At 32.7% G+C, this 15,923-nt stretch overlaps 2 protein-coding genes across 8 annotated transcripts; one reads left to right on the top strand and one right to left on the bottom strand.

Annotated features, from left to right (window-relative positions):
• Nucleotides 1-1,212: 1,212 nt before the first annotated feature.
• Nucleotides 1,213-4,603, bottom strand: LOC123201592 (probable pyridoxal 5'-phosphate synthase subunit PDX2). Its single transcript, XM_044617170.1, has 7 exons — nucleotides 4,441-4,603; nucleotides 4,209-4,336; nucleotides 3,652-3,739; nucleotides 3,419-3,492; nucleotides 2,240-2,431; nucleotides 1,638-1,735; nucleotides 1,213-1,567 (listed from the first exon to the last, which is right to left on the bottom strand). The coding sequence occupies exons 1-7, from the start codon at nucleotides 4,535-4,537 to the stop codon at nucleotides 1,441-1,443; spliced, it is 804 nt and encodes a 267-aa protein (XP_044473105.1). The 5' UTR covers nucleotides 4,538-4,603; the 3' UTR covers nucleotides 1,213-1,440.
• A 1,964-nt stretch (nucleotides 4,604-6,567) lies between these two features.
• LOC123208815 (serine/threonine-protein kinase GRIK1) lies at nucleotides 6,568-13,061 on the top strand. 7 transcript variants are annotated; one of them, XR_006500827.1, is made up of 14 exons: nucleotides 6,568-6,858; nucleotides 7,082-7,276; nucleotides 7,581-7,979; nucleotides 8,604-8,678; nucleotides 8,766-8,810; nucleotides 9,057-9,131; nucleotides 9,568-9,655; nucleotides 9,833-9,957; nucleotides 11,179-11,274; nucleotides 12,009-12,075; nucleotides 12,169-12,284; nucleotides 12,364-12,446; nucleotides 12,563-12,916; nucleotides 12,975-13,061. XR_006500827.1 is itself a non-coding variant. In XM_044626382.1 (14 exons), the coding sequence occupies exons 4-14, from the start codon at nucleotides 7,653-7,655 to the stop codon at nucleotides 12,700-12,702; spliced, it is 1,233 nt and encodes a 410-aa protein (XP_044482317.1). In that variant the 5' UTR covers nucleotides 6,569-6,858; nucleotides 6,953-6,996; nucleotides 7,082-7,276; nucleotides 7,581-7,652; the 3' UTR covers nucleotides 12,703-13,061. The 7 variants fall into 7 exon arrangements, 5 of the variants coding, with proteins under 5 accessions (XP_044482315.1, XP_044482316.1, XP_044482317.1 ...); XM_044626382.1 differs by adding an exon at nucleotides 6,953-6,996 and having other exon boundaries at nucleotides 6,569-6,858; nucleotides 12,364-12,442; nucleotides 12,563-13,061; XR_006500826.1 differs by having other exon boundaries at nucleotides 6,569-6,858; nucleotides 12,364-12,442.
• Nucleotides 13,062-15,923: the final 2,862 nt, after the last annotated feature.

The following is a 15,923-nucleotide window of genomic DNA, read 5'->3' on the forward strand; positions in this document are numbered from 1 at the left end:
GACAGAGATCTCTTTGTCGCACCACCGTGCGACGAAGAGGTCTCTCTTCGTCACTCCACCCAGACGACGAAGGACGACTCTTCGTCGTCCTTCGTCGCTCGTCGCGTCGTCCAGACGCTACGACGAACATCCTTCGTCTGTTCTTTCAGATCTGGACGACGCTTCGTCGTCCAGATCTAGGCGACGAAGGGTCGTCCAGATCTGGGCGTCCTTCATCGTCCTTTTTAGTAGAAGATCTCCCATCGATCGATTGCAGCGGTCGTCGGTGCTGGTCGGAGAAGGAAGCAAACCCTAGGGAGTGAAATTAAACTTTTCAAACTTTGAGGATGGGTTAGTTATTACTTTTTAAAACCTGAAGGGGGAAACAGTTAAATTTTAAAGTTTTAATGTTTTAAATAGTAAATGACGATTTTGCCCCTGTTCCTAACTGAAAAAATGGACGGCAGTTTGGTCATGGATGGGAAAACTGGATTTTCATCTGGCGTGGGTGACATTTTGAAAACGCACCAAAAATTGGGTGGGAAATAGTCCTTCTCCCTTTCCTATTATTTGAATTCTTCAAATACCCCTGTAGTTTCAGGGGTCCTGTCAAGGGGTCCAAGGCCCCTAATTTTAGCACAGCTTAGGAAAGGCATAACCCGCTTCTTCAACAGATTATGTCAGATTTTTAGACTGTTCAGACCATACCCAAACCTAGAAAGCAGGCCACAACTTGGGATGGCATCATGGCACGGCCTGTTATAGCGCAAATTATGTCGTAAGCCTTGATTTACTAGTAAATAGACTTGGCCTACACAACTAGTACTATAACAGGCCTTGACACGGTGCGACCCAGTGGCATGACGCAACACGTTGACATGTCCAGTTGTAAAATCCTGTCCATTGTAAAGATCATAGTACAATAACCATGACTGATGACACCATTTGTATTTAGCGGCAAGATCACTCCTAAATACTGCATAAGAAACCTTACTTGATTTCGTTTTTTTTTTTTTTTATACAGCAAAATACATTAGAAACAAAAAGAATTGGGGCTGCTAAACACACTTGATCAAAGATAGCATTCAAATATATGAACATTAACACTTCATGCAGATGGTTCTACTCACCAAGTACAGTTTAGAATCCCAATATCCATAACAGGATTCTCTAAAACTGGTTCAGCACATTTGAAATATATAAAAGATATAGCCATTCAACAGAACCTAAAAGTTGACAAACTAACTGCCTTATCTTTTTAGAATACAATTATAGAACAATGTATAAGTCATACAAGATGCAGAACCAAATATCCATCTTTAAAAACAGCATAAGAAGAATGTTTGCTACATGGGGACTACTATTTTATAAGATTTTGAGATCGTAAATATAAAAGCTAACTATAAATGGAAAGGATTTTAAAACATGTAACATAGAAACTTCATAGTTATCTCACTGCCACTATAGAAATATAGGAAGATCAGTTTTTGATTGAAGGTTGGAACTCAGGCACTCTCCTCCAACTGCAACAATGCTACTAGAGGACACTTCTCCATGCTCACTCCCCATCTTCAAGAAGTAACTATGCCTGCACAAGCAATTTCTTAAGAACTCAAATAATATAATGAGTGTAATAAGACACTGGAAATGATTTATACCATCGAGTATCAGCTGTCAATTCAGGATGGAAAGCAGTTGCTAGTAGATTCCCTTGTTTTACAGCAACAATCACTTTCATTTCAGCCATAGCATTCTCCTGAATTATCCAATATTTCAATCAGAAATAAAAAATGGCAGCAAAAAGAGATCAAACAACAGCAATAATTTTTTTTTTTTCCTAATAGCATGATGCACATAACAGATTGCATGATTTTCCAAGCAATAATGGTAAATCTAGGATCAGTTCCTTTTAAGGGATGAGAATATTAATAAAAAGTGGCATAGAAGAAGCTCAATAAGAGACAAGTGGATGACCTGCTCTATTATAATTGTATCAACTAACGTAAATGTCACTTTAAACATAAAACACTTTCATATTACACAATATACTTAATTTATCTTCTTCTTTTTTTAAATTAATGTTGAGACCAGTAATCTCAGAGACATACATGCAAGCAGAATCATCAAAAACAACTTCATTAAAGAGTTACAATCCAATGAGAAGGCTACATTCAATTATATTTGCATATTCAAAAGCACTGTAAGTCACTCTAATTACTGCTAGACTACAAACCATGACAATAAAGAGCACATAGCAAACCTCTTGAATTTCAACGGTAGAACTTGAATATAACACCTTGTTAGATGGTACAGGATAATCAACCAGCACTTCAACCTCTGGTCCCACTTCAAGGATTGCAGGAGCACGAATGAAAACTCCACGAAATGTCTCAGGACCACCTTCCTTAGAAGAAAGCTCTGGCACTAACAGCTCAGCCTCAAAGCTCTGAATCTGAACAAACATTTTATTAGAACCCATTTCAGTGCAATGAGTAATTATCCAGTGGTATTGACAAGCAAAACTGTGTGCTTTTGGCTATAAAGACAAACTGAAGAAAAAGATTGAAAGAAAACATAAGGGTAATATTCTACTAGAAAATCAAGGAATTGGCACATTCAATTCTGAAACACTCTAACTCCATGCTACCACATGCAGAATGCAGCATAAGCAATTGATGAAATTCAAATTTTGATTCTAACAAGTTCTAATAGATTTTAGAGGTTTGCACTGTATTATTGGTGGAATGTTTGTGTGTGTGCAAGGACGCACGTGTAAACTTAAAACACAACATTCCATTTAAAGGTGAATTCGAGTAGAGTTGAGCCCAAACAAGAGTCATCTTGAGCTTGACTTAAATTCAAAAAGTCCCACTTAAGCTAGCAATGAGTTGCCAAAGAGGAAGAATAAGTGTAATATGAAGAAGAACAAGAATTACCAGTGAAGATGAATCAGTTGTAATTGTCAATTAAAGATCATTGGTGAAGATGGACTTTCTAGCAACTCGAAGAAATTGAGTTGGCTTGATTCAAACTCAATTTAGGGTTTTGAGCTTGTTCAAGCCGATTCCGAATCGGCTCACCTCAAATCCAACTCTAATTTCATCATTTACTATCATTTGCATTCCCATTATACTAAATGCTCCAAAATAGATAGATTTGTTGCTTGAAATGCTAAAAGGAACACAAGAGCTTGTCTTTATTGAAATTTGCATCTATGACTGCATATCCTCTTGAACACCCAAATTTCTATTTTCACTATACAAAACTTTTTTCACCCATTTTGAAAATAATACATGTACTGGAAAATTGCAAACTACAATTTTTATAATTGTTTCCAAGGTTTAGGTGCATCATTAAACATTTTAATAAAGAGTGCAGAATATACTTCCCGCCAGAAAAAAAGTATTATCAAAGGAGGGAAGAAATGAAAAAAATTTACCTGACTGCCAAAGAAATTTCTATGAACAGTGCAATCAAGCCCCCCAATTAGACCTTGTCCTCCTATCTTCTGTCCTGGAAGAATAAGGCCAGACATTTCAATTCAAGACTGTGACAGGATCTATTATTAATTCAAACTGATAATTAAAAAGTCATGTCAAGCAGCCACAGACTTAACACAATCCACATTCAAAGGTTAAGAAGAAAGATGGAATCAACAAAAGAAAAACCCACCAACAGCTTTATTTGCCAAGAAGATAAGACCTGCGCAGGTTCCCCAAACAGGTTTTCCCATTTTAACAAACTCGTGCAAGGCAGGAAACTACAAATTAAAGAGTTAAAAAATAGATGTCAAAAGATAAGTGTGTCAGTAAAACGTCTCTCGAGTATAAGCTATTCATCATTTCAAAGCCAAATTAAAATATATGTTTGTGCAGTGACATTAAATTAGTTACAGTTGGCGGCGAATATATGAACCTTAGCATCCAATTAAAAAAAAAAAACTCAGATAATCACATATTAATAAAAAAAGGTCATAAATCACTATAATTTCTCTGACATGCAATTCGAGAGTATTACTTCAGTAAAAATCCATTTGTACTAATTCTATAATATTCAGAAACAAGACACAAGGATTAATTATCTAATTACAGCAGTTTTCCTGAACCTAATTTAGAACAAAAGAACCCACTTTAATCAAGTTACATAATCTATCAGCAATACACACAAAAGATACTCTATAACCAAAAAAAAAAAAAAAAGTAAAACAGAAAAAAGAAAGTGTGAATAACCAGGTTGTGGTACTCGGCGAGTTTGGCCATGGTGGTACTTTCACCACCGGGAATGATAAGAGAGCTCACATTCTGAAGCTGCTCTGGCTTCCTAATTTCCACCCCCTTCGCTCCTAGCTTTCTAAGAGCTGCGTACATAATCAATCAAAAAAGATTATATCCACGCAAAGACGTTCAAAAAAAAGCACATGAAATATATAACACATGGGAGATATAAAGAATGAGAGAGTGCCTGCAATGTGTTCGTTAAAAGAACCCTGTAAAGCGAGAACGCCGACTACCATTGCTGGCGTGCCAAGCGGATATTGGCGGCCTGTGTTGGTGTACATTTTGTGAGAGTAAATATGCGCACCAATCAAATTGTATGAATAATAAAGTAGAAAAAGAAGAGCCGTGAGGCAGTGAGACACTGGAGCCTTACGTTTCTCACGGCCTGTGACGTTAGTTACATGGTATTAACAAAGTAATATTATTTTAATTAGGCAGAATCACAATGTCCCGCCTGAATTTTGATGAATTACATATCCCACCTTTAACGTTTGACAAGTGCATTAAAGAAGAATACATGGTGTAGTTAATTTAGAATGCACTTTTCAAATTGATTTAATTGGTGGATTTTTTTTTTTTTTGAGTAACTGGAGACCCCGTCAGTATTTATTGGACGATAAACCCAAAATATAGTAACCAAATCTATAACTACTATATCAGATAAGTTAAGAATTTAAGTAAAGAATAAATACTAAAATTCTCTTTGTTTGGTGGATGAATTACCGATTTTTTACATTCCAACAAACTCTCCTTCAAATTTTTGGTCTTTAGACATTTCCCATAGTATTTTGTCCACCAATATCAATTGGTGTGTTATTAATGAATGATTCTGATTTTCTTAATTGAGTAGTTTTATATATACAAATAATGAACATAAACTTATTTACAAACGATTTTGATTTATCTTTGATTCAAAATCACTCAATCATATTATAACATATTATTATTTATGCATAAATTTGTAAACATTATATGTGCACATACTTGTATTATTTTTAATTATCATGTGTATATATAGTTTTATCACCAAGGGGATTGAGAGTGACACACAATTATGTTTTAACACTTCGGCTATATACTCAAGCATTTAGCCCAAAGGACTTATTCCCACCTATAGTTTACTCTTTTTCCAAGTTTTTATTTATTATCTTTTAAAAACTCAAATATTTACTTGTGAACTATTACAGTTAATCAAATTTATTAGTTTTAAAATTTTATCCATTTTCCTCCCTAAAAATTAACAATTTACACACAAACTTGAGTTTTGAAAAGTTACATTTTTCCCACATAGGATTTCAATTTTTCAGTGAATAGCCACCTTTTTTCAGTACTCTCCTAACAAAGTCTCTCTCTCTCTAATGTCATCTTTCTTTTTAGCTATCTCTTGACACATAGTCCATTGTTGTCATCTAGACGAAGAAGAAGTTATAATCAACTTCATCTTCATTTGAATAATGACGAATTATTTACACAATGTGAGCTGTGAACTAAAAGATAGTCGAAAAAAAAAACAGTTCCTAGATAAGGAGAGACTTTGTCGAGAGATGTTGAAGAAAGCAGTTGTTCACTAGAAAAAACATTGAAATTTTGAAACCCTAAGAAGGGAAAATATAACTTTTTAAAACTTAAATCTAAAAAAAATGTTAGTTTTTAAAGTTTAAGAGGGAAATAAAATATATATTTTTTAATATAATTAGTTAAATGATAATTTTACCTCTAAAATTAACAAATTTAATTAATTTTAACAATTCATTGATAGGTATCTAAGTTTTTTAAAGATAATAGATAAGTAACTTGAAAAAAAATAAACTAAGCTATTCTCAAACGAAGACGAGATTTTCATCTTCGTCTTTCCGATTTGATTTGATATCAATCAGACATTTAGTTTGGAGGAGAGAGATTGTTAGAGGGAGAAAAAGCTTCGAGAGAAAGAGGTCGTAGGCAATGATACTAGAGATGATATCGGAGTTTGAAAACTAAACTCTGAGATAAAAATATCATTTTTTAAAACTTTATCTAAACAGAAATGTTTAGTTTTTAAGGTTTTGAGGGAAGAAATGAGATTAAATTTTAATTTATTTTTAATATTACAGATAAAACAATAATTTTTTTCTTAAAACTAACAAACTTACCTCTCTATAGGTGTGTTTAAAATTTTTATAGTTAATAGATAAAAATCATGATTAGACAATACTTTAGGTGGAATAAGTCTTTTGGCCTTTGAAAAATGGCAAAGCACCCGTCTCCCTGCCCCACGCCACGTGGCAACGCCGGCCCAGCTTTATTCTGCTTTACTTCACTACTTCTTCGCTCAAACGATTTTCGGAACATCTATTTTTTTCCCTAATTTTTGTCGCTCGAGATTTTTTAATAATTTCTTTCACTTTTTAAAGAAATCTCAATCTCAATCTCAGATCACAATCACAATCTTCAACTCTTCAATCACCCAATATAGGGTTCGCCCCCAAATTTCACCCTAAATTTCATTTCTACTATCCGGATGAAATTTAGGGTTCTCAATTACTTTTTTGCTCGCTTCTTTCACCGTCGGAATCGAATTCAAATCTAGGGCTTTGGAATTGCCTTTGTCATTAATTAATAGGTACATCTTCAAAGGTTTTTTTTTTAATAATTACTTATAATATAATTTGATTATTTGTAATATAATTATTGTTCGTGGTCGATGGCATCTGAAGGGACCGAACAAGTTTCGTCTTGATTTTGGAAGAATTAAGCGAAGGTGTAATTTTCATTATTTTTCAATTTTTTTGTATCTTTAATCTAAAGTCGATGCGTGGCATTTCTTTTTTGTATTATTTGAAAAGGTCAACGTATTGTCGCTGAATGTTGAGGCTGCATTGGGTACTATAAACTGGAGTTGTAATAGCGATGTTGGGTCTCAATCGAATTGGCTTCAAAATAATTAGTTGGTTCTTTCATTTGGCCGAGTGGCATCCACTAGAATAGCAGAGTTGATTTGGGCTTAAAAGCCCTCTTGCTTTGTCTTCTTCTTAGATCAGGTTTGAATTTTATCTCTTCTAATTATGTGGTTTGATATTACTTGTAAGTGATAATCTTTTTTCTATTTGTTTATCTGATGAACATAAAGCCCGGAATACCCATTGGAGCAGTGGTCTTCTGCGTTCAAATTTTTTTTTAGCTCTTTCATGTTCTGGATGAAAAGAATGTGGAAACCCCTTTTGATGTGTATTCTATCCTTCAATAATTTTGATTTTGTGCTATGAGATGCTAATTTAACTTAGGTGGCTATTTTTTGTAAGGCGATATTGTTTGTTTATTGACATAAGGGTTTGTGTATTGCAGCTTTGGGATGTTTTTTATTCTTTTTGGTGGCTGGGAGTTGTAATAGTTGCTCTAAGGTTGTTGAGGTTTTTCATGTTTAATAAGAGCCTCTACTCTTGGGTGAGATCTATGGGTTGTTGTGGCTGTTTCGGGTTTTCCAAAAGAAGGCCTAAAACATCACTGAGGCCCATTTCTAGGTTTAATTATCGAATTTCCCAGGAGTATTTGTTAGATGATGAAATAGATGATGAGACTGATAGTTTCTTTAATGGTGATGATACAAATATGGCACATGGAGATGATGGCGATTTGCAGAACCATGCCAAACACTCTGAAGAGATTTTGAGGTTAAGAGAACAGAATGGACTAGTATGCAGGCAATATCCTGTCAAAGAAACCAACAAACTTATTCGATCAGAGGTGAGTTTATAATAAAGATTAAAATGTGCCTTTTTGTCACCTCATTAATGACTATAAACCATTTAAGGTTGAGTTTGGTGATTCCTTATCGACCATATGGTTCAACACTGGCTATGAAATCAGTCCTTTTATTATCTTGGTTTTTTGTCAAGAAATGACGATTTCATAGATTTTAGTTATTTTGTTCTAGACCATTCTCATGTGCAGTTATAATAAATCCCTGTTGGTTGTTGCTTTTGTTAGCTTGTTAGTTACATGCTAGTTCATTCTTTATTTGTTTTGAAATTAATGCTTGGTTGCTAATGCAACATTGAAGCAGATTTTCCTGTCTGTTATCATATTATGTTGTTCCCTGGATTATAATTCTTTTTTGTACTTTAAGTTTGGGATTATTTTGAGGTTCTGCCCTTTTTTTTTTTCCCTTGAATTAATTCTGTCAAACTGAAGTGTAAGGGTGAATTTACTGAAGGTCATATGTCCCACATTAATTGTCTTACAGATCGACGTCCATGGCTAGGTGCTTGTATAAGCTTTATTTTCTCTTAAATGTCGGAGTTCTAAAATTTTATATTTTCTTCCATAATATGTTAGTAAATTTTCATATATGTGGTGCATTTTTTTAAGGATGAAAACGGGACTAAGATGATCAATGAGTATGTTCATGAGCGCAAGATTGGTGCAGGTAGCTATGGTAAAGTGGTAAGCATTGATTTGACAGACGTTAAACTGTATTTTTTGCTTCAAGGATTTTCTTTACTTAATTCTTGTAGCCTTGTTTTGCAACAGGTTTTATACCAGAGCTCTATAGATGGGAAGCATTATGCTATTAAGGTACCACTTTTTTGTCTTATATGCAAAGGCAATCATATTTTGGGTCAGAGCAGTAGTAGAGTGAAAATGTTCAGGATTTATCTGAATAATATGGTTGAATATAGCCTTTTCTTATTCCTGTGATGTCCATTTAGTTATAAGGATCTCAAAATTAAATAGTTTTTAATGTTTTCCTTGACTACTTAGAGGCTTATACCTAAACAAGGTTGTTTTTCTTATCATGCAAAATTTTTATTTTAACTATAGGCCTTCCATAAATCTCATTTGTTAAAGATGCGAGTTGCCCCATCAGAGACTGCTATGACTGATGTTCTTCGTGAGGTATCTGCTCGCTGTCTTCTCTTTTGAGATTTTACAGTCTAGAGCATATTGAAAGATGTTGCATTGTTGCAATTAGTGTATTTATATTTCATAGCTTGAGTAAGTGCTATAGTTTTTATTTTCATCACATGTATATACTGTGTTTTTCATTGAAAATATAGGTCTTTATGTGTATTTTTGAGGGTTCATGGTGTTACTAATTTTTCATATGCTTATACTGAAAGTTTATGTTGTATAAGTTTTTGATATAGAATCTTTTTGAGGTTCTTGATGCTTCTTCTTGGTCAACAAGTGCTTGTAGTCAGGCTAAGATTAGGCTTATTATACTACAAGTGCTTATGCACATCTTTATAGTGTCTCTCTGTGATGCTTTGGCTCTGTATCTTTGTTTCTATCTAGGTGAAATGTTTATACTATTTAATTTATGTCCTTTCAGGTTCTAATAATGAAAATGTTGGACCATCCAAATATAGTCAATCTCATTGAGGTGATTGATGATCCAAACTCAGATCACTTCTACATGGGTAGTTATATCCTATTGCTTCTCTCATCTATTTTATTCCTTTGATTGACAATTTCATGTCCAACTTTTAATACTTGATTATTGCATTGAAGTCTTAGTATGAAAATATTCAATTTGCTTAATTGTCCCGTTAGCCTTATGCTTGACTGGAAACTTTTCTTAAACTTCTTTCCTCCAGTTCTTGAATATGTGGAAGGCAAATGGGATTATAAAGGTTCTGCTCCACTTGGGGCCCTTGAAGAAGATACTGCCAGAAAGTACTTGCGGGATGTAGTCTCTGGGCTGATGTACCTTCATGCTCATGTAAGGTTTCAAAAGCCCTATTTTTACATCATTAATGCTTGGATTCTGTGTGCCTGAAGTCTGGATATGCATATGTATGTAGCAGTGTTGGCTATTACATCAATGGTTGCCATTTCTTAGGCAGAGGTATATATGGTAGACCATTATATAGAAGGTTTGCTAGCTATCTAGTACCTTGATGTTTCATGTATGCCCACAAATATATACATATGCACCGTTTGTTTACATTTTATTATGCATTCACTTCAACTTAGAAGATTTGAAAAGTTGTCTCTTTTTCTCTAAAAAGAGAGATTGAAGGCGAATTGGGTGAAAATAGTATATGTTCACAATCTTAATTATTTTGCTCTGGTTTCAGAGTGGTCTTGTAAGATTCATTGGTATTAGATTGTGCTTATGTGCGCCATAGATGTATTTTTCTCTTTTGAGATTTATTCTGAAAATTGGAAAATTGCTTGCATAAATTTCTTTCCTTATCTTCCAATTTTCATCTATGATTTTGCAGAGCAGATTAGTTGATTAGTCTACCATGTGTGGTGCCAGTGATACTAAACCTGACCTCACTGGTGCTTGGTTTGGTCTGCTTTTTACGTCATTTGTAACTGTATATCTTTTCTTACCATAATGGAATGAAGCCACGCATTTTTAGAGGTTTAAGGAGATGAGAAAAGTCCATTAATGACTTACAAACTTTTATAAGCTTATATGTTGTGGGATTCCCATATATCACTTGAGATGTTTTATTCAAGTTGTAATGCCTACTATTATTGAAGGAATGTATCTTCTCTGAGAATGGATGGAGCAAGTTTCCCCTGTTTCCAATCACGTTAGCTTCTTAACAACTTGTTATCATCTGACCCTAGCAAGATGATGATTCTTGTGAAGCTTGTTTACTGTCAGTGTCCACTATCAATTTTTGTAGGTACAGATGGTTGTTTAATGTATGGTATCTCATTCATGTATGCACGAGTTTATTTATGTCCAAGTTGATTTCCTTCGTGACATATTGACGTAGAAAGTGTACTGTGTCTTTATTGTTGATTTTTTTCTTTAGTTCTCTTGGTTGGGTCTTTCCTTGTAGTCAACTGCTGAAATAAGTGCAAACTTGGCTAATATTGATAAGCATTTTCTTTTATATAAAGATTTCCTCTATTGTTATTGATATTGAGTAGAATATCTTTTGTGCTTATTCTATCATTCTCTTTTTGGTTGTAAAACCAGAATGTTGTGCATGGGGATATTAAACCTGATAATCTGTTAGTTACACATGCTGGTACAGTGAAGATTGGTGATTTTAGTGTCAGCCAGGTTTTTGAGGTATGAATTATCTTTTCTCTTGATTTTCTACATTTATGAATAATTGGTTCAAAAAAAAAATAAAATTGATTGATATATATACTTTTCAAATATTATTTCCCCTGAACTAGAATGGTGTAGAACATATTAATTATCATTTTTGTGTAGCATCTATTGTATGTCTCCTTGTCTATTCTAATGGCAATAATATGACATGGAAGAAACAGTTTATGATGTGTTGGTTTATGCTGTATGATACTTGTTTACAAGGAGATTGTGTAATATTCAGTTTGTGCTAAAAGTTATTGAAAGAAAAACTTATTATTCAATTATAGTTGTCGATAGTTGTTTTAAATAATAGGATATACTTCTTATGATTGTAGTTTTAATGATATGTTATTAGGTTTTGACAACTGTTACAGTCTAAAGTTTCGAATTTTCCAATTCAGTTTCAGCTGTGTCTTATATGAGTTTTTATATTGATTCTGGTTTTGTTGCATATTATATGGAGTGATTACTTAAATATGAAGAGGCAATCTATGTTATATATATAATTGTTCCTTTCATGGGTTGATTTAAGACTTCATATATAGGCAAGGCAGGCATCTCAGAAATTTTTTTACTTTTCCTAGATATAGAGTTGTGTGTATATCTTTCTGATTGTGGATTTTTATTATTGAAATTATTGCCCTAGGATTAAGTAACGGTCCACATAATTTCTTTTCTTGTTGAATCAAGAAATTTTGGTTTTGCAGGATGATAATGATGAGCTTCGCCGTTCTCCTGGGACTCCTGTTTTTACTGCCCCTGAGTGCTGTCTAGGTTAGAATTGTTCTTTCAGAGATTTAAATTTGTGTATTAATAAGAGGTCATTGGATGTATAACAGTGTATGTGAATTTCTTTTATTATAATAGGTCTAACCTACCATGGGAAAGCTGCTGACACATGGGCCGTAGGAGTTACTTTATACTATGTGGTACTGGGACAATATCCATTTCTTGGTGAAACACTGCAGGATACATATGACAAGGTGTGCATTTTGCATTTTCATTTATATTTTGTGTTGTGACAGTGTTCTTTGTTACTACCTTCTTTCTCCTCTTTTACAGATTGTTAATAACTCATTGGAACTCCCGGCTGATATGAACCCACAGCTGAGAAACTTACTAGAAGGACTTCTCTGCAAAGGCTAGTAAAGTCCATTCTTAATTATTACATAGGCTGCTCCTTACCGTCCACTTATTTTACCTGTCTCAATTTTTATGCTATCCAATTTTGCTGAAAAAAGGTAACAATTGAGGTTTGCAGATCCAACTCAGAGGATGACTCTAAAGGATGTAGCTGAGCACACTTGGATTATTGGAGAAGAAGGGCCAATCCCTGAGTATTTATGCTGGTGCAAGCGTAATACCCTGCAGAGGGATAGCAGTGCACATAATTCTGACTGACTAGATTGTTTGATTAGTTTGGATTACTTTAGGTACAGTGGAAAAGCTAGGTTTTTTATTTACAATTTTGAGTTATCAAAACCGGCAAGCGGTGCATATCTTGCCTAAGACAAGTAGTAAGTAAAATTCTCTGATTTACGAAAGGATTTGAGGCTTCCATCATCCACAATACAGAAAGTGGAAGGATGCGGCTTGTAATCTGGCTTTCAGACTTTCAGGTTTTTTTTTTTCTGTTAAATCTGTTGGACAGTAAGAGCTTGAGTTTTTGAGTGAGTAACAGAGCTGTGTTTCTTTTCTTCCTATCAAAGAACATTGATGAAACAAGGAATGTGAATGAATCACTGCTAATTAATCCCTTATACAGATGCCAGAAGGTTTGAGTTGGCTTGAATGAGATGGTTTAATGCATGGGATGGTAACTTTGGATCCACTTACAAATAGAGATGGTATCAGGTCATGTAGAGTCTGATACCTTGATTCTTATTCCCATAGAGTAAATATTTCTGTGTCCCTACCTTTGCCTTGTAGTCAATACAAGGATGGTGGAGAATTCTTGTCCTCGTCTTGTGGAGAAAATTTCTCTCTTTTCCCTCTTCATCTCTGTGAAGAAAATTTATTAGACTTTTCTTTTTAAAAAAATATAGAATATTTATTAGGTATCACGTGTATGTGTGTGTATATATAATTTAAATTTTTTTAAAAAAATTTAATATATAAGAATTTAAAAAATATATTAAAAAAAAAAGATATGTCAAAGATATATTTCTTTCTTTCTTTGTTTTATCTTTGATTACGAGTGTTTTAATCATCATTGTTCTTATTAAGAAATATCCTCTTTATTTAATGAAAGATGAGTTAAAGATGTATTTTTACCGTTTTCATTTTCGTCTCCACTTACAAAATCATCATCTAGAAAGTAAATTCAAATTCCAAATCTATCATCATCAAATCAGTTATCATGGGTGGCCAATTTCAACTTATAAGAATAATAGCTTTCTTAAAGAATTTATAAAGCATACAAAAGATGCTGATCAAAGCATAACATTCTTATGAGAATTCTACAATCTAAAGCAACCTCCTAGCCTCATGTCACCATCTCATCTTCAGCAAAATCCTCAGATTACCACCTTCCTTGTTCTTCCTTGAGAAAATAACACAGTAACTAAACTTTTATCCGAGATAATATATAAAAAGAGAGCACTTTGTAGGCTACTCCAATACCCTAAATCAAAAGTGGTAAATACTCATTAACACAGCTTTAATCACCCAAAGATTGCTGGTTTATTTATTTATTTATTTTATTCCAATTTTGTTGTTAAAAAGATGGAAGCTGATGGTGACAATCCACATGATGCAACTTTTGCCGATTCTCTGACTATCCACATTACTATTCCAACTGGCTCTATTCCTATTATTACAGCATAAATTTCTTGGAATTTTCAATGTTCTTTGTCTTTCTCTATTCGAGCATAAACTTTTGAGTTATTGTCTTCCCCTTCTTCTTCATTTCATATAAATTCCATTGAATGAATTCTACCCCACTCTTTTCTTAGTGCAAGCCAACACTTTGAATTACTCTGTTATGGCTGCTAACAATTAATTCTCTATATATAAATATTCCATTTTGTTTTCAATTAATCAAGTAATTATGGAACACATAACTAACAATTTAGTTAAATATATTTTACTTTCTGAAATTTCTTGAAAAAATAAAATTATGTGTATTTATTTTGAGTATATAAATAGATACATATTTATATGTATCGTTATTTAATTAAGTGATTTTGAATTAAAAATAAAATAATATATAATCGTATGATAATATATACAAGTATATATTTATTTATATTTTCAAAATAGGTATATATAATATTACTTAAATGAAAAATAAAAAGAATATATTACATATATAAAAGATTATGCGAAAGGTATGAGGCTGACAAGTGACATAAATTAAAGTTGGTCATTGTTCACATGACTTTACCTTATTCTCTTCACATTTTAATTTATGTGATTAAGACTTAACTCGAGTTTTCGGTAAAATAAAACTATATATATATGTTATATATAATTTAAATATATTAATAATATATTATTATATAATTAAATAATTTTAAATTAAAGATAAAATAATATCAAATTATATGATGATATATTATCTGTGTTTATAAATTATATACAAAAAATATATATACATAATATTGTTCTATGAGAAAATAAACATCCCAACTGGTGTACATGGATTGGCCCAACCGAGCCCATGCTTAGGCCCAATCTAATTCTTGATGTTTTTACTTAAAGTATCCCTAATTCTCACGCACACTAAATAAGTTAAAAGGGGTTAAAGGATAGTTTTGGTATTTCAAGTAATGGTAGAGACTGTACAAACTGTAGTTTTAGAACAGGAGAGGTGAAGTGCAAGTTTTATCCCCAGAAGAAACCCCAGTTGTTTACTTTTGAGAACCATTAAACGCCGCCACTTTGACTCATTGTAGTAGTTGACTAAGTAAATGTGCCAGTCAACTGCGTGATTTGACCAACCTTAAGCTTCAATCAAAATCAACGCCGAAAGTTTATATCCATTTTACCCCTCAATTATAATCTAAATTTGTTTAATCCTCCAACCATTATGATTTGACGAATATTACTTAAAATAACACCCAATACCCCTTTGTTTTAACTTGTAAAGAAATATGAATCAATTCCGAACATGACTTTTTCTTGTAGTATTAGATTAATGACTATTTCGGTATTTCCAACCCAAACTTTGGTGAAATTATAATTTTTATCTTTTAAATTTAAAAATTTCACTTTTGTTACGTCTGTTTGTGAAAAATAAACATTATTTTGAATAGTTAAATAGTAATTTCATTGTTTTGTCATAAATGATAAAATTATATACATAACTATTTTTTTATTTTTTCTTCTTAATTTTTTGACAGACAAAAAACACATTAGGAGATTTGAGAAAGTTGATGAGAAAATTAAAGAGGATGAGAGGCGAGATATTTTTGTCTTTTTATTAATTTTTTCAGGAGTTTTTATAAAATTATCACGATACATTGCTAAATATAAAAAATATTTTTGTTTTTTCATTAATTTTATAAAAAATTAAGAAAAGGGTTTATAAACTTAAGGAGTGAAAAATGTATATCAAAAAAGTTTTGGGTGGGAGATAATTCGGCCTTGTTTAATTTTAAAAATAAATAAATAAAAAAATG

This window comes from Mangifera indica, chromosome 2 (genome assembly GCF_011075055.1).
Source record: "Mangifera indica cultivar Alphonso chromosome 2, CATAS_Mindica_2.1, whole genome shotgun sequence".
NCBI classification, from domain to species: domain Eukaryota; kingdom Viridiplantae; phylum Streptophyta; class Magnoliopsida; order Sapindales; family Anacardiaceae; genus Mangifera; species Mangifera indica.

What these genes read in the sequence shown, in the direction of transcription:
- LOC123201592 (XM_044617170.1), bottom strand. Translation starts at nt 4,537, where the DNA reads ATGTACACCAACACAGGCCGCCAATATCCGCTTGGCACGCCAGCAATG. An exon ending in CTTGGCAAATAAAGCTGTTG is followed by an intron (nt 3,493 to 3,651) that starts GTGGGTTTTTCT and finishes TTATTCTTCCAG; the next exon opens with GACAGAAGATAGGAGGACAA. An exon ending in CTACCGTTGAAATTCAAGAG is followed by an intron (nt 1,736 to 2,239) that starts GTTTGCTATGTG and finishes TGGATAATTCAG; the next exon opens with GAGAATGCTATGGCTGAAAT.
- LOC123208815 (XM_044626381.1), top strand. Translation starts at nt 7,653, where the DNA reads ATGTTTAATAAGAGCCTCTACTCTTGGGTGAGATCTATGGGTTGTTGT. An exon ending in TGCCCCTGAGTGCTGTCTAG is followed by an intron (nt 12,076 to 12,168) that starts GTTAGAATTGTT and finishes TTATTATAATAG; the next exon opens with GTCTAACCTACCATGGGAAA. An exon ending in AGAAGGACTTCTCTGCAAAG is followed by an intron (nt 12,443 to 12,562) that starts GCTAGTAAAGTC and finishes TGAGGTTTGCAG; the next exon opens with ATCCAACTCAGAGGATGACT.